We start from the raw sequence: 17,187 nt of genomic DNA on the forward strand, positions 1-17,187 counted from the left end.
ACCAGGGGAATATATTTACGCCTTGAAAGATCTCACCTACGCCACTTTCTGCGGGGCCATATCAGAGAAGTTCTGTGACCTCTACTGGGGGGAGAAGCTGCTGCAGAATCTTTTCAAAGTGGTGAACGAGAGAACGTCGCCCTCCAGGAGGTGAGTGCCCCCTCGGGCCCCAGGCTCCCCCACCCGGGTCCCTGAGGCAGACCCTGTGTCCACTGGCCGCTTCCTCCTCCCGCCCCTCCTCACCCCAGCATTCAGCTCCACACCCTCCCCACAGGGGTTGCTCTCATGGCCCAAAGCCCACCCTGCTTCCCCAGCTTCCGGTTCTAGCACCTGGTCCCTTAGGGAGGAAGGGGGGCCCATGGGGTCACAGGGGGCCAGGAGGCAGATCTCCTGGCTCAGGAACCAGCTGGAGGAGGCAAATAACCTTCCGTGGGAGGTGGTGCAGAGGGCGCCTGCGGTGATGCAGGGGCGGGGAGCCCAGGGGAGGGGTCACGGAGGCTCCAGCGTCCTCCTTCTGGTGGCAGCACCCCGGAGGAGGCTGGGTCACAGCCCGAGGGCGGCCAGGCCAGCGCACGAAGCGGCTCACCGTCCAGCAAACGGCCCTTGCTGCGCGGAGCAGGTGAGCCATGTGGGCGGGGGCGGGGGGCCACTTTCCACGGCAGGTTCATCTCGACCCTCCCTATGTGGCTGGACAGTTACAGGAGAGGCTTCCTTTGTCCTCCTCCCCTGGGGGTCTGTACTGTGCAGGGGGACGGGTGAGGTGACAAGCGGGTGCCCAGGTGGCCTTGGGCCCCTCACCCCCTTTCACCCCTCTTTCACCGCATGTGCCTGAGGATGATGCATCACCTGTCCTGACCCTCCCTCTGCAGACTCACTTTATCGTGTCCGTCTATTTGCACGTGGTTGAGGGTTCCCTCAGTCTCCACTGTCAAGTTCGCCCCCATGTGACAGCTGGGTTTTTGAGGACCCTTGTGGCCCCTCTTGGGCAGAAGTGGGGGTGCCTGGACCCCCCGAAGGGCCTCACGTCCCCGACCGGGTGCAAGTAGCCTCTCAGGAAACAGTCTGTGGCGGACCCTCTGCATGACCTGCAGCTGCTGCCCCAACCCTCTGTCCTCTGTCCAGGGAAGGACATGCCGGCCGCTCACAGCAGCAGAGCCCCCTGCCCACCCCCCTCGCTGTCCGACATGGACTCGGATGAGCTGTCCCGAGGCAACTTGGAGGTGGGATTTCGGCCTCAGAAGTCAGTAAAAGCCGAGAGGGAGCAGCCGCCTGGGACCCCCGCGGACCAGCCACAGGCAGGGGGCCCAGAGCCAGCCAGAGGGACCCCGGACGTGGAGACAGCGGCCCAGCTGGCCAGGCCCAAGGACGGTGGCCCAGTTGTGAACCCGGGCGCGGCTGAGTTCCAGAGCTGCAGCCCCGGCTGGAGCAGCGCCTTCTACGAGGCCGACTGCTTTGGCACCGACGTCCACAACTATGTGAAGGAGCTGGAGGGGCAGAAGGCCGGTGGGAACCCCGACACCTCAAGCCCGGTGAGTGCGGGGCCTCCGTCCACACCCGGGTTGGGGGGGGGTGGGGCTGAGTCCAAGCAAGAGTTCTTCTCTCAGGTGACCACTCCCAGCGCCCCACTCACGCCCCGTGATCCCCCGCCAGCTGGAGCGCCGCGCCCTCCCCGTGCTCATCTTCACGTGTCCTCCACATTTTGTTAGAGGAAATGGCTTTTCTGTCCTTGTTAGCGGAGCACCTGGCCACCAGGTGACCGTTGGCAGGAGGTCACCTGGTCCTGGGGAGCCCGGTCAGCGCTCTGGCTGCGGCAGGTGTAGCTCCCTCTGCCGATCAGCAGCATCCCTTTGAGAAACACCTGCTGTGGCCGTCAGCTCAGCCTGGGCCCCGGCAGTCCGCCTGGCCTGGGCTGCCATGGTGCCCAGGGTGGTGGACGGGAGGGAACCCATCAGTGGTCCTCAGCCCAGGTCACTTCTGGTCTCCAAGCCACAAGTCACAGGAAAGTGTCTCCCAGCTCTTCTGCGCCGTCTAAGCTTTCCCCGTGTGTTTCTTGTCCTCCTCCTGCCACTTCTGAGCTTTGCTTACTACTAAGTCCCAGCCAGAAAGAGACCCGCCCTGCCTCCGTCCTGGCATGGATCTAGGCGGCTGAGTTAAAACGAAGAGATGGCCCAGTGACGTTCTTTACAGAAAGAGGAAAACCCATCCCAGAATTCTTAAGAATCTCAAGGGACCCTGAATGACCAAAACAATCATGGAAAAGAAAAGCTGGAGGACTCACACTTCCGATTTCAACGTTCACTGCAAGGCTGCTGTAACCAACTCAGTGTGGTGCTGGCATGGGGACAGACAGGGGCCGTGGGACAGAACAGAGAGCCCAGAAATGATCTCACCTCTGCAGTCAAATGGCTCTGACAAGGCGGCCAAGAGCACCCAATGGGGCAAGGACGGTCGTCAACGAGTGGTGCTGGGAAACGATGTCCACGTGCAAAAGGGTGAGGCTGGACCTGACCTCACGCCGTAGACAGAAATTAGCTAAAGAAGCGGAGACCTAAACCTAAGAGCTAAAACTATAAAACTTTTAGAACAGCAGTTCTCAACCTGTGGGTTGAGACCCCTTTGGGGGTAGAACGACCCTTTCACAGGGATCGCCTAAGACCATCGGAAAACACATATATAATTACATATTGTTTTTTTGATTAATCACTATGCTTTAATTATGTTCAATTTGTAACAATGAAATTGGGGGTCACCACAACATGAGGAACTGTATTAAAGGGTCGCGGCATTAGGAAGGTTGAGAACCACTGTCTTAGAAGGAAATATAGGGGGAAGCTCCCCCAACCTGGATTGGGCCATGATTTCTTGGATATGACACCAAAAGCACAAGCAACAAAAGAAAAAAATAAACTGACTTCATTAAAATTAAAGCTTTTGTGCATCAAATGACTCTATCAACAGAGTGAAAAGGCTCCCACAGATGGCGGAAACATTTGCAAGTCATCTACCTGATAAGAATGTAATACAGAATATCCTAACAGTTCCTAAAATCAGCAACAAAACAGACCACCCAGTTAAAAAACGAGGAAAAGGCCCTAGCCAGCGTGGCTCAGTGGATAGAGCCCTGGCCCACGGACTGAAGGGTCCCAGGTTCAATTCCGGGTCAAGGACATGTACCCCCATTGCAGGCTTGCTCCCCGGCATGTGGGAGGCAACCAATCAATGTTTCTCCCTCCCTCTCTGTCTCTCCTCCTCCCACTCTCTCTAAAAATCAATGAAAATATATCCTCAGGTGAGGATTAACTCAAAAAATTTAAAAAAAAAAAAAAATGGACTGAGGCCAGCTCAGATGAAAGATTCTGCTGGGGCAGCATCCATTTTTACTGGGTTGTGAGCCTATGGCTGGGACCCCTGGGCCTCCCGCCTCTGAAACGCCAACCTGGACAAGCCCCTGGGAGCCACGCGGGGCCCTGCCGACGCTCTACGGGTGGCCCCTGTGGGGACGGGCTGCAGGAGGGGAGGTGGTCTGGGGAAAGGCTGTGGGGCAGGTGACCAGCAGTGACCTTGTTCCTCCCTTTTTCCTGCTCACCTGGGAAGACGTCTCTCTTGGAACCTGAGTGCAGGCAGGTGAGCTTCCTGGGCCCTCTGCATAATGGGTAACGGGCTGGGGAGACCTGCCCGTAGCCACCTTTTCACATTTCTCCTCGAGAACCCACTGTGTCGGCTTCAAAACAGGAGCCTCAGGAAAGCACGAAAGTATAAAACCCCCTTGCCCTGACCGGTTTGGCTCAGTGGATAGAGCGTCGGCCTGCGGACTGAAAGGTCCCAGGTTCGATTCCAGTCAGAGGCATGTACCTTGGTTGCGGGCACATCCCCAGTAGGAGGTGTGCAGGAGGCAGCTGATCGGTGTTTCTCTCTCATCGATGATTCTAACTCTCTATCCCTCTCCCTTCCTCTCTGTAAAAAAATCAATAAAATATATTTTTAAAACCCCTAGTGGACACACTTCACATTCGCTGCCCCACAACAGAGCGAGAGGGTAACAGGCCGGGGCGCTGGGTGAGTGGGGCACTGAGGGCCCGCGTGTGCTGTCCATTTGTCAGGACCCACACGGCAGTGCCTCCCCCCCCCCCCCCCACAGTGAGTGCACCTGTCGCCTGGAGGGGCCATTGAAGTGCGATGATGGGGAAAGGCAGAGGGTGGGGACAGGGACAAGTGGAAAGACCAGGCAACCCCCAAGTGGGGAGGGTCCTGCAGCTCACCCACAGCCGAGGGGTGGGGTGCTGGGTGGTGGGCGGATGCACGCTGGCTGTTCTCTGAGCTGCCTTTTGCGTGGGGCCAGCTGAAAAGTGCATCCCGTGGGGGCTGAGGCCGCACGGCCCGGCCCTGGGCCCAGCAGCTCTTTCCTCCCCAGGAGCTGGAGCAGCAGCTCATGATAGAGAAGAGAACCTACCGGAAGACCCTTAAGTTCTACCAGAAACTCTTACAGAAGGAGAAGCGGAGTAAAGGTAGGGTCATCGGTGCTCAGGGTCGCACGGGGGCCCCCCGGGGCCAGGGCCGCCGGGTGCTGACTCTGCCGGGCCCCCAGGCTCCGAGGTGAAGACGATGCTGTCCAAACTAAAGGGGCAGCTGGAAGAAATGAAGTCCAAGGTGCAGTTCCTCGGGCTGGTCAAGAAGTACCTACAGGCGAGTCGCCCTGCATGCTGCACCCCCTCTCGCGTGGGTGTTCCGCAGTGACCACCTGGGAAACCCACTGTAGGAACAAACCCTGACTTTTGAGGGGCCACACGCGGTGCCGCCGCCTGGGGTCAGTGGCAGGGCGCCCGGGGACCAGTGTCCCCCCCACACACGCCTGGTGGCGCAGCTCAGCCGGACCACACTGACGCGCTCTCCCCTCAGGTCGTGCACGCGGAGCGGTGGGGCCTGGAGCCCTGTGCCCTGCCCGTGATCGTGAACATCTCCTCGGCCCCCTGCGACACGCTGGACTTCAGTCCCCTGGACGAGTCCTCGTCCCTCATCTTCTACAACGTCAGCAAGCACCCCCGCGGAGGCCGGCAGCGCAAGGCCCGCGTCCTGCAGGCCGGCACGCCGCTGGGGCTCATGGCCTACCTCTACTCCAGGTGCAGCCCGTGCCCCGGCGGGGGGAGAGGGGGGCATGGTTTCCCCGTCACCTGTCGGGCCTTGGAGAGCGGAAGGGAAGCAAAAAAAAAGGAACGAGCCCCTTGGAGGGGGAGGAGGTGGGGGAAGTCTTGCCTCCCCTCATCGGAGACGGGTTTGCACGATTTTCATTTAGAATGAACCTCACCTGGGCTTGCTGACATGTGGTCGCTGCCGCGTGCTCCTTTGTTGGGGTCCGGGCTTGAGTGGCCTCAGAGCCACAGGCCCACCCGGCAGCAGGTCTGGGTCTGGGTCTCGGTCTTGGGGGCCCCAGCAGGCTCTTTGGGGGAAAGTGTGTGATTCACTGCCCAGCAGGCTTCTCAGGTTAAATGCACACAGGCTCCTTCCTTGGAGACACACCTGAATCCCATCCACTTTACTAAGTCAAAACACCCCTTAGCTGACCGCCTGGCTCCCCAGGGACTGCGGTGGGGCTGGGCTCAGAGGCTCACTGGGGTATGTGTGCAGCCGCCACTGTGGGCGTGAACTGCTTAGGTTCATCGCACACCCGGCCTGTAAGCTCGCCCTGCAGCAGGAACCTCCGCCCACTCACATGTCACATGTCGCCCCCAGTGCCCCTCCACCCCTCTGCCCACCTGGGCCATAGATGCACCTGCGTCCTGCATGGGCCCCGCAGCTCCACCTGGCCCCCGGGCACGGCCCTCTTGGCAGGCTCTTAACCCAGGCGTGGCTTTTGAAGACCCATGAGTGGGACCCCTCTTTGCAGAGCAAAGTGGGCTGGTGGCTGCCTAGTCCCTGGCCTGAGCCTTCCGTGTTCCCAGCCCACTGAGGCTTTCTGGGGCACCCCTGCGGGTGGGGGCCCTCGTACACTCCCCGGCCTAGTTTCACCCTAATGACGCAGAGCTCTGGGGCACAGCTTGCTCTTTCCTAACGCAGGGATGTCCACCGGGGGCGGTGACTGTGTGTGCTCAGTGTGTGACTAACAGGTGGGCCTTAAAAAGTGATGGCCACTCACACACAGAGCTCACACTCAATCACCCTTATGTTCACACTCACACACAGCCATACGCACACTCGCTCACACACACATTTACCCCAGAACCACTATCGGAGGCTGTGGGTGGAAGCGGGCGTCCCGCTCACCTGAAGCACAGGTGAGGGGCAGCGGGAGGCCCTGCCGGGTCTGACAGGCCCCTCTGCGCAGCGACGCCTTCCTGGAGGGCTACGTGCAGCAGTTCCTGTACACCTTCCGCTACTTCTGCACACCCCAGGACTTCCTGCACTTCCTCCTCGACCGCATCAGCAGCACCCTGTCCAGGTACAGCCCCATGGGCCGCATACCGCAGGGTGGACGCCAGGCCCCTCGTCTGCTGACCCCGACAAGGAAGGGGAGGATGGAGGAGGCCAAGGTGTCACTGCCGCAGAGAAGGGAGCCAGCATGGGCAGGAGGGGATGGTGGCCTCGCCTGGAGAGGCCATGGAAGTGCGATGATGGGGAAAGGCAGAGGGTGGGGACAGGGACAAGTGGGAAGACCAGGCAACCCCCAAGTGGGGAGGGTCCTGCAGCTCACCCACAGCCGAGGGGTGGGGTGCTGGGTGGTGGGTGGATGCACGCTGGCTGTTTCCTGAGCTGGCTAGGAGCCCTCTCCCCACACCCCTGTGCGCCCTCACCAGGCTGGAAGCCCTGGCAGTCTCAGCCCATCCTTGTGGGAGAGGGGCTTACAGGAGACACCCCCCAACCCATTCCCTCCACACGTGGAGCCAGGCTCCCACCTGCCTGTTGGGAAGCGAGCGCTCTCCCGTGGCTTGCTGCCCCCTGGTGTCCCGGGCGCTGGCTCTGGGGGTGGCAGGAGGGCCAGGTCCTGCCCTGTGACCTGAGCCCTGGGTCCCTGTTATGTGGCAGCTGCTGCCTCTCTCCTGTCCCCAGACGGGCAGGGTAGGGGCTAAAACACCCCCTTGAAGACAAAGCTGCATTCAGGCTCCACACCCCCCACCCTTGTCTGGCCATCTGCCTCCAGGGCCCATGAGGACCCCACCTCGACCTTCACCAAGATCTACAAGCGCAGCCTCTGCCTGCTGCAGGCCTGGGTGGAAGACTGCTACACCGTGGACTTCACCAGGAACGCCGGGCTGCTGGGGCGGCTGGAGGACTTCATCTCCTCCCAGGTGACCACCGGGCAGCACTCGGGAGTGGCAGCCAGCACCCGCCCAGGACACAGCCTTGACCCCTCTGCTTCTGTCCAAGATCCTGCCCCTGGACAGCTCCGTGGAGCACCTGCTGGGCCTCCTGGAGGTGGGCACAGACCGGCGGACTGAGGGCGCCCCACACAGCACAGACCTGGAGGTCCCCAAGGAGACCGAGGAGGCCACCAGATCCCTCAACGCCCTCTGTAAGAGGCTCTCGGAAGACAGCATCTCCCGCAAGGTAGGGGCCTTTCCCAGGAGCGGGCCTCCCGGGACAGGTGCTGCTCCCAGTGTGCTTGTGCACCCCCACACAGACGTGCACACATACACATGCCCATATGCATACATGTGCACACGGGCACATATGCACACATACTTCGTGCTGCCAGTCCTGCGACCAGCCCTGTGGGGCTGGCACTTCCTGTCCCCTCTCATCCTGGGCAAGGACAGCAAAGGGGCCAGGCCAGGCGCTAAGATGACCTCACTTCCTGTCCTTGGACCAGAGATCCAGGTGGAAGGAGGCATTGTCATTCCTGCCCTGGGACAAGCACGGGGACTGAGGGATCCTTTCCATAGTGTGTGGGGACAGCCCCAAACTTCAGTGGCTCTATCTATGGGAGACCCCCTGAATTAACCAGGAAAAGGGGGGCTTGAGCCCACACGGCCGCAGGCGGGAGGGATGTGTGCTCTGGCTCTAGCTGAGCCAGGCTGAAGGGTCCTGAGCCTGGGTCCTCTCCCACCCCTGTGCCCCCCTGCAGAGCTTCCCCTGGAGGCTGCCCCGGGGCAACGGGCTGGCACTGCCACACAAGGAGCGCCAGTACACCATCGCGTCCGCCCTGCCCAAGCCCTGCTTCTTCGAGGACTTCTGCGGCCCCTACGCCAAGACCAGCGAGAAGGGGCCCTACTTCCTGACTGAGTACAGCACCCACCAGCTCTTCACCCAGCTGACGCTGCTGCAGCAGGTGAGGGGCCAGCAGCTGGGTGCAGGCAGGTCCCATGAGGCTCACTGGTAGGGCATCGGCAGGGTCTCGCGGGCCCCACAGATGTCTGCTGGAGGGGCACACTGACACGCAGTGAAGGGAGCCTGGCTGACAGGTGCACAGGCCGGGGGGTGGGTGCCGCTAAAAGGGATCCAGGAGGGACTCTGGCTCTGGGCACACAAGGCACACAGGGCCTGCTGCCCACCCTCCTGCACCCCTGACACTCCCCCCTCTCAAGCACCAGAGGGTGCCCTTTGGACTGCCATGGGTACCACCTTGGGTATCACCTCCTCTCTCCTGGATCTGCCCCAGGACCCAAGGAGTTCAGGCACCTCCAGGCTCTTTGCTCCCCCTGGGCCCGGCCCCTCACCATCCTGGTACCCCATGTCACTCGACAGGTGACAGCAGTGACAGCGACCCAGCGCGATCACAACCGGGCAGGGGCCAAGCCCTACAGCACACAGGACAGGCAATGCAGAGATGACCCCCCTCCACACACAGCCCCCAGGACGCTGCCTTGAGGTCCCCGGGAAAGGTGCCCTGACTGTCTGTGTCCTTGTCTCCGCAGGACTTGTTTCAAAGGTGCCATCCCGTCCACTTCCTAAACTCACGGGCCCTGGGCGTCATGGACAAAAGTGCCGCCATCCCGAAGTGAGTGTCCACCCGCAGGTGTCCACCGGAGGCCTGGGGTGGATGATTGGCGGGAGGGTCTCAGCAGCTTGACCGAAGTGTCTCGCGGACACTCTTGTCTGAGGAGAGATGCTGGTCTCAGGAACGGCCTCCGAGCCAGACCCTCCGCAGTCACGCAGCCCGGCCTGGCCCAGCCCAGGCCCCAGCGCCTGCCTTGCCGTGACGCGCACCCATGTCTCTTCCAGGGCCAGCTCCTCTGAGTCTCTGTCGGCCAAAACCTGTAGCCTATTTCTGCCCAATTACGTCCAGGACAAGTACCTGTTGCAGCTTTTAAGAAGTGCAGATGACGTCAGCAACTGGGTGGCCGCCGAGATCGTGACCAGCCACACCTCCAAGGTTGGCGGCCTCCGCAGCTCTGAGCTCAGAGCAGGGCCTGGGGTCTGACTGCACGGCTAGCGGCCATCCTGAGGGGCCTCGTCGTCATCCGTCTCCCAGGGCAGGAGGGTTCGCAGGCCGGCCCCCGGCCATCAGATGGTGCAGCCAAGTTCATGTCCGCTCCTGGCATTGACAGCCTCTGCAGTTTCTTCTTTCCTTCTCTGATACTCCTTCGTGTCCCTCACCCCAAGGCCCGCAGGGCAACGCCAAGGCCCATTAATAAATGCCAGTTTCTATTTCTTTCCCCTTTGGGAGCTTAGGAGTTTATTAGTTGACAGATTGACCCACCTTCACTTCTGCCCGATGGGGGAACAGGGAACCTGAGCTCACCTGGTTTGTCCTAATTCGCGACGTTATAAATATCACGGCATCCAAGGTGGCTTCCCCTACCATCCGTGACACCTGGAAGACGCTGAGTGCGCCGTTTCCCGTGTCAGTTGCAGGTCAACCTGCTGTCCAAATTCCTGCTGATTGCCAAATCGTGCTACGAGCAGAGGAACTTTGCGACCGCCATGCAGATCCTGGGTGGCCTGGAGCACCTCGCCGTAAGACAGTGCCCGGTGAGCCCACGAGGGCTGCGGCCGGACGCTGCTGACCTCGGCCGTGTGTGCTGAGGGCTGGGGGCGCCAGCCCGCCGCAGGGTCTCACCTGTGCTCTCATTCTAGGCCTGGAGGATCTTACCTGCGAAGATAGCAGAGGTCATGGAGGAGCTGAAAGCCGTGGAGGTACTCCTGCTCTGCGTGAGCTTCAGGCAACTGTGTCTGCCTGGGGATGCGACCGGCACAGCTGGGGGGTGGCAACCCCTCAGAGCCAGCATCAGGGCCCCAGAGCACATGGCCCCTCAGAGTCATGCATGGAGCAGCCCGGCCTTGCCCATCTCCCCACGGGGCCAGTGCCACTCACCTGGGCAAAGCCGGCTGGGAGCGCAGGGGCTCCAGAAGCCCACCTGCTGGGCCAGCGGCACAGGGTACAGGTGCCAGAGGACCTGAGCTTGGCTGACTGGCCGCCTCCTCACCGGCTGACAAAGTGAGGCCGTGAGGGAGGAAACAGTTTGGAACAATGGACCTTTCCCCCCAACTGCCAGGAGCAGGCCCAGCCCAGACACAGCTCTCTGCGGGCGGACGGGCTGTGTGTCCTCGGTTAACACCAGACATGGCCTCTGCAGCCGGCCTTGGTCTTACTACTATCTGGGGAGTTGGGTCACTGGCTCTTTCCTGGAGCCCCTGGGAGAATGAGTTAGGGAAGGAATCTGCCATTTCAGTAGTAGGAGGGGTGCAGCTTTCTGAGGGGGTCAGTGTGGCCTTTGTGGTGTCCAAGCTGAAGACACTGGACTTTCGATCCCCAATCCAATAATCCAAGGTGCGTTTGGACGGCTTGTAAGTCCGAAGGCTGCGGGACTATGGGCGCCAATTGGGATGGACTGGGCTGAGCCAGGACTGGCTGACCGCCCAGGACTGACCTCTGGCCTGTCTCCCTCGCCCACGCCCCTGGCTGGGCCACCAGGTGTTCCTGAAGAGCGACAGCCTGTGTCTGATGGAAGGGCGCCGCTTCCGGGCCCAGCCCACCCTGCCCTCAGCCCGCCTCCTGGCCATGCACATCCAGCAGCTGGAGACTGGGGGCTTCACCATGACCAACGGGGCCCACAGGTGGAGCAAGCTCAGGTGAGGGGCCCTGGGGTGCCACAAGCTCAGGTGAGGGGCCTTGGGGTGCCGCAAGCTCAGGTGAGAGACTCCCTCATCCCTCCTGCTCCTCTGAGGGCTGGTCCCCCTAATCCTCACTCAACCCTTACCCTAGCCCAGGGCATCCCCTACCCCTGTGACCTGCAGCCACCTCCTGCTCTAAACTTCATGCCCGCATGTCCCATGCTGCCATCCTCTGCCACTGAACCCGGTGCTGGGAGACGTGCACCCAGACACCGCTAACAATACCCCTTAAATGACCCACATCTACCGTACCCACCTCCTCCGTCCGCCCAACAGCGACAGTGGGTTTCATTCATGTTGGAATCCTTAGCACCGACCAGGGCGACATAGATTTTCAGTAAATATTTGTGAAATGCAAAGCAGATGGAGGGACGGATGGACGGATGGACAGACCACAGGCCTGAGGTCTGGCCTCGTTGGTCCAGACAGGCAAAGTTTGTGCTTTGAAGAGCTTCGGTTCCAGCCGTTGGGAGCGCGTCGGGAATTCATGAGCCCCTGAGACTCGTGCAGACTGACATCTCGTTCCTTCCCCAACACAGAAACATAGCCAAGGTGGCCAGCCAGGTGCACGCGTTCCAGGAGAACCCCTACTCCTTCGCCCCCGACGCCAAGCTGCAGGCCTGCCTCAAGCAAAGAATCGCGCGGTTCAGCGGGGCTGACGTGTCCATCTTAGCCGCAGACAGCAGGGCCAGCTACCACCAGATCGCCAGCGAAAAGCACTCTCGGAAGATTCAGGACAAGCTACGGAAGATGAAAGCCACATTCCAGTGACGGAGGACGGTGGGCGGACGTCGGATTCCACACCAAGGACGGAGCTGGGGAAAAAGGAGCCCGCCCGCTCGCTGCTCCGGGCCAATGGCCCCGCGGGCGCAGCCCCCGCCACCTTAGACTAGGGACCCCCAACGCAGGCCCAGCATGGGCCTGTGGGCACCAGAACGGGAGAGCAAGGGGCGCAGACCACGATTCGGAGGGGACAGGCACCAGTGGAAGTCAGGGGGTTTCTGCTAGAAAATTTAAACATGAAATCTTAACATTTTAAATGAAAATAGACAAAGTAAGCGCCCGGCTCTTTCCTGGAGCCCCTGGGAGAATGAGTTAGGGAAGGTATCTGCCATTTCAGTAGGAGGAAGGGTGCAGCTTTCAGAGAGAAATGGCCCTCCCCACTTCTCCAGGGATCCAACCTACCCCCACACCCCACCCCACCTCCCAGCCTCTGATTTTAACTGAGTTGCCCAATGAGCAGTGTTTTCATGGGCCTGGCCTCCATGTGCCCAGCAACAAAGGACCAAGACTGACCTCTGACCCCCACACCCACCATAAGTTCCAAGGGGTTCTGAACCCTTCCATGGGGGTCCTGAGGCTTCCCAGTAGCCCAAGCCCCAACCTGGTTCACACTCCCTCCCCCCAGACCTTCCCCCACCCAGACTTCCCTGGCTCACCCCGTCCCAGCCAAGTGGGGGTCCCAGAGCCCTGCAGCCCTTCCTGCCACCCATTCCAACTGAGCCTCCTGTTGCTGGCAAGCGCCTCCCAGCTCCACACTGGCAGCCCCCCAAGTACCCTCTGGCCCCACGTGCCCACCGCCCCCACTTAGAGCAGCTTCTGGTGGGACAGGTGCGCCCTGACCAAGGTTCAGCTTCCTAGCAAAGCACACAGGACACAGCAGCTCCAAAGCAGAGGCAGCTTCGGGGACCCTGAGAGGTCCCTAGCCCGTCTGGGGGTCAGGGGGCCCCTGGGCTGTGGCTGCTGCCCACCTGCTCCAGCAGCCATGCATGCCACGCACACACCCAGCCTGGGCTCCCGCCGCTTGCCGTCACCAGCGCTTTGTCGGAACCAACCAGGAAGTGAAGTTTGCTGCCTCAGTGGCACCAAGCTCTCTCCAGGGTTCTTCCCACGTGGCTGGTGCCGAGCACAGCCCAGTGGGTGGGGGACGCCCTGGGAGGGGGCCTGCTGTCACACCCACCACGGGGCCTCTTCCCCGGCGTGGGAGGCCAGACCCCCTGACACCATCCCAGGCACCCCCGTTCTTCCACTCAAATCATTGCAAGACCCACGACTGCTCTTCTGAGTTTCAGAATTAGTGGTTCTTTCGAGCGACCAGCTGTATTTCTAGGAACACTGTTACTAGTGATAAAACGCTGCTCTTTTCAATATCAAGATGTGTTTCCCCACATACATTCATTTCAGGTCCTGCTTCCATGGCGTACAGGGGACTCGGCTCTCCTGGCCATGCCAACGTGGCTTTATTTTTTTTTAAGCTTTTATATGAGGATTGTGTTCTGCCAGTCAACTCTGACATTTTCAGATTTTGAATTTAACAAGATAGTGTCACAAAGCCTGAAGCAAAATTAGTGTCCAGCACAAATAAACATTCCAATCTTAACGACTTATTCAGGGGAGCTGACGGGGCTTTTGGCTTAAGCACGAAGTTTGCATGGCGCCCTCCTGTCCTGTAGCGCAGGTTTCTAAATAAAGTCATTTCTACCAGGACGGCTTCCCGTGGCTCAGTTTGTTTCTCCCTAAAGTGACACCTGCTCTGTGGTCAGAGTGGGGGCTCCTTCGTGACCAGACAGAGACAATCAGGGTGCTCACGAAGGTGTGAGGATCCAGGGGTGCTCGGGCCACAGCCAAGTCCTCGGGTGGTGCGGGGAAGGGCAGGTCAGCCAACCCCTTTTGCCCACGGGCCCCACCGGAATGCGCAGGCCTGTGATCAGCAAACGCATCCTGCGGGAAGACTGCAAACCACCCATATAGCTGAGTCCCCAACCTCCCAGCGCTACCACCCAAGGCTGCTCTGCCACAAACTGCCCAGCCCCAGCCGCTCCGCCTGGCAAGCCCCCGTGCACTCGGGCACCCAGACCTCAGTACCCAGACCTCACCGCAGCCTGCGGGCGGGAGCGGTGGATCGCTCCCAGGCACTACCTCGCCAGGACCTGGGCTGGGCAGGGTCCTCATGGATGGGTTTGGGATTGGTGGACACCACAAAGGGAGGGGTGGAAGGCCAAGAGCTGAGAGTTGGGGGCGTAAAGTGCCTGTATGAATGATAAAGCCCTCTGCCTGGCAGGCAAGTCTGGAGAAGTTAAGTTTTATAAAAGACAACAAAACAGTCACCTTTTACTGTGGACCGAGCTCAGCAATTCTGAAGCTACTCTCCACACGCATGAGGGCTGGCCGTTAACGAGCTGTAGACAAGGGAGTCGAGCCACCCTCTGTCAGAGAAAGAAGCTACAGGAAAGCGCGTGGGGAGGCGAGGACACACCCTGCAGTGCGGGGACAAGGGGGTCAGCACCGAAACACTACCCGGATGCATGGACACAGGCTAGTGTACATTCCTCGGCTGCGGTGGGCTTCTCAGCCACTGGCTTCCGACCTTAGGGTGGATCAGTCTTTGCTGTGGGGCTGCCCAGTGCACTGTGGGAGGTATTACAGCATCTCCCGTCTCTACCCACTACATGCCAGCAGCACCCCTCAAGTTGTGACAACCAACAATATCTCCAGACATCACCAGCTGTCCCCTGGGGATAGAGAACCACTGGCTTAGAAGCAGTGACAACCCTGTATCCATATCTTGGCTTCCAGATCCCATTCTCAAAACAAAACAAAAAACACACAAATTTTTTGGAGAAACGGCTGAATAGCTGACTGGTGGGGAAGGTTCCAGCTGGCCAGGAGCACACTGTAGTGCCAGAAGCAAGCAAGTGCTAAAAAGAGGGGGGGTGGGGGGTAGAACATGTCAAAGGTCAGAGGACAAGAGGGAAAAAGGAAAGAGCTGCGAAGAACTCCCCGTGGCCAAAGCTGTGCCATCTGAGCACCTCAACACCAGGGCCAGACTGCAGCCCAGGAACGAGAAACGTCTGCGAGTCCACACTGACATCAGCTGATGGTGACTGAGTAAAAAGGGGAAGAGTTACAGAAGAACCCCTAACAATACATGCAAATGCCCCCGTGTAGGGGTGGGCTTGGTGACTGGCCCCCACTGCGGGGCAGAAATGGGGAGGTGGACAGAGAAAGGCACCACCTTACGGGAAATCAGGTGAGCATCACAGTCCTGCCAAGATAACACACCTGGTGTGATGAGTAAGGGGCACAGAACCTTGCGTGGTCTTCTTCCCAGAAACCCATAGCCCCAGTCTCACCACAAGACACCAAACAAGCCCAAACTGAGGGACATCCCACAAAATACCTGGCCAGTGTCCTCAAATTGTCAAGGGTGTGGACACAAGGCCACAGCGAGAGGAGACTGAGGAGCTACTAGGACAGGGGTGGGCAACCCCCGGCACGTGCCAAACATGGCACGCCAGTAACTTTTGCTGGCGCGCGAAACCCTCTCTTATAATCTTCCAGTTACAATTTTTTTCTTAATATCGGCTTCTTTATTTTTCAGATAAATTCAGTGTAGGTGCATCTTAGATAAATAAATAATTTCACATAACAAGTTATCTTAAAGACCATAGACATGGATTGACGAGAGAGGGGAAGAGCAATTTCTATGCCTCTGCCCTAACTCTCCCTGCCTTCCTAGATCCGACCAGTGTTTTGGTTTCATCCACATACGCTTGTGAATCTTTGTTCTCAGTGGTGAACTTTGTTAAGTCTCGAAATAGGAGTAGCCTGACGGATGAAAGTAGTAGCTCGTGCATATCTCTGAAGGTCACGAAATATAAACCTGATGTAAAATCTCTGTCATCAGTGATGCAGCAGCAAAAGTCCCACTGATGATATCAAACAGAGTCATAAAGTTTCCTGTCGGACTGTCAGTGTACATGTATACATTAAAAACTAAATGTATTTTTCATCATCATAGACTGTGTTTTTGTCGCTCAAATGAATTTTATTATTTCTTCAAGGTTCTGCACATACGTACACCTTAAGAAGTATCAAGTAGGCATAACATGTTCTCAAAAAATTAGGGTTGGCACGCAGAAGAATTTTGAGCCAGAGATTTTGCTTATTTTGGCACGCACTCACAAAAAGTTTGCCCACCCCTGCACTAGGACAATGCAGGTCCCTGGACAGATAAGGACATCGGTGGAAAACCTGGAAGGACCCAAATAAAGTCTGTGGTTTACCGATGTCATTTCTTGGCTCTGACAGAGGTCGAAAGGTCACGTGCGATGTTCATGGGACTCGGTGCTGTTTGCAACCTGGCTGAAAATCTAAAGTTTTCCCAAGCTAAAAAGCTGTAAAAACTATTGTAGCCAGTATACAGAAATAAAATTGATTTTTGTTCATTGTTCATTCAGTGACCTTGCTATTAAATTCATTTACTAATTCTAATAATGTGCTTGTGGGTTACGTTGTGCAGATTGTACGCGTATAGACATACAATCTGCAAATAAAGATGGTTTTACTTCTTCCTTTCCGATCTGTGTCCATCTTACTCGTTTTTCATGTCTTACTGCTCTGGTTAAACTTCTAGGTAATGTTGAACAGAGTGGTGATGCTGGGCATTCTTGTTTTCGTCCTAATCTCGGAGAGTAATGCTCAAAACTCTACGTGGACTAGAAGCTTCTTTCCGTGAAGTGTGTGTGTGTGTGAATCATGACACTAATTCTGACCCATGGTCACAGCGCGTTATCAGCTCCAGCCCTAAGCTGCCTGCACGTTTAGTGAACGCCACCTTCTGTGCATGAAACCACCAGAAGGTGGGAGCACAGCCAGAGCCTGGACGTGTATCTGTAAACAACACCCTGGGGCGCACCAAAGGCAACAAACAAGGAGGGGGCGCGGGGAGGGGGGGCGCCTTCCGGCTAGAACGTTCCAGAGCCGCTCCGCGCAGCGGTGAGAAGGCACAGCACACGCGTAAACACAGTTGAACTTTGCGCATAACGCACGTCGCGTTAGTTTGCGCCTCCATCTAACATTTTTTAAAAGTCCTACACCCACAATTGGTCGGCAGGTCCCCCATCGGGTGGGGGCGGAGCCTTGCCCCCTGCACTTGAGGCTTAGGGCCCGGAAGGCAAGCCCAGAAACCCAGGCGCAAAAACAGACGGAGTTGGATTTAGCCGGAGGGGGCGGAGCGGGGCGGGGCGGAAGGAGGGCCGCGTAGACCCGGCCGGGGTCCGGCTCCGACGGAGGGCGGAAGCGCACCAAGTCTTCAGAGCGCGTGTGGGCGGCCTGGCGGGCTGCGGCCCGGACCCCAGC

At 58.7% G+C, this 17,187-nt stretch overlaps 1 protein-coding gene across 2 annotated transcripts in view; it reads left to right on the plus strand.

Moving 5' to 3' along the window:
* Positions 1 to 13,526, plus strand: part of KNDC1 (kinase non-catalytic C-lobe domain containing 1) — a 31,112-nt gene extending 17,586 nt beyond the window's left edge. For both annotated transcript variants that reach the window (XM_036335726.1, XM_036335727.1), the window contains exons 15-31: positions 6 to 150; positions 525 to 619; positions 1,123 to 1,529; positions 3,595 to 3,624; positions 4,412 to 4,505; positions 4,586 to 4,683; positions 4,897 to 5,117; positions 6,320 to 6,433; positions 7,133 to 7,280; positions 7,360 to 7,539; positions 8,057 to 8,260; positions 8,847 to 8,929; positions 9,154 to 9,304; positions 9,781 to 9,903; positions 10,009 to 10,068; positions 10,847 to 11,004; positions 11,586 to 13,526. In XM_036335726.1, the coding sequence (XP_036191619.1) occupies positions 6 to 150; positions 525 to 619; positions 1,123 to 1,529; positions 3,595 to 3,624; positions 4,412 to 4,505; positions 4,586 to 4,683; positions 4,897 to 5,117; positions 6,320 to 6,433; positions 7,133 to 7,280; positions 7,360 to 7,539; positions 8,057 to 8,260; positions 8,847 to 8,929; positions 9,154 to 9,304; positions 9,781 to 9,903; positions 10,009 to 10,068; positions 10,847 to 11,004; positions 11,586 to 11,817 (2,543 nt within the window). In that variant the 3' untranslated portion in view covers positions 11,818 to 13,526. The remainder of the gene's footprint in view (positions 1 to 5; positions 151 to 524; positions 620 to 1,122; positions 1,530 to 3,594; positions 3,625 to 4,411; positions 4,506 to 4,585; positions 4,684 to 4,896; positions 5,118 to 6,319; positions 6,434 to 7,132; positions 7,281 to 7,359; positions 7,540 to 8,056; positions 8,261 to 8,846; positions 8,930 to 9,153; positions 9,305 to 9,780; positions 9,904 to 10,008; positions 10,069 to 10,846; positions 11,005 to 11,585) is intronic.
* Positions 13,527 to 17,187: the final 3,661 nt, after the last annotated feature.

Source organism: Myotis myotis, unplaced genomic scaffold (genome assembly GCF_014108235.1).
Source record: "Myotis myotis isolate mMyoMyo1 unplaced genomic scaffold, mMyoMyo1.p scaffold_m19_p_15, whole genome shotgun sequence".
In the NCBI taxonomy this organism is placed as follows: Eukaryota; Metazoa; Chordata; class Mammalia; order Chiroptera; family Vespertilionidae; genus Myotis; species Myotis myotis.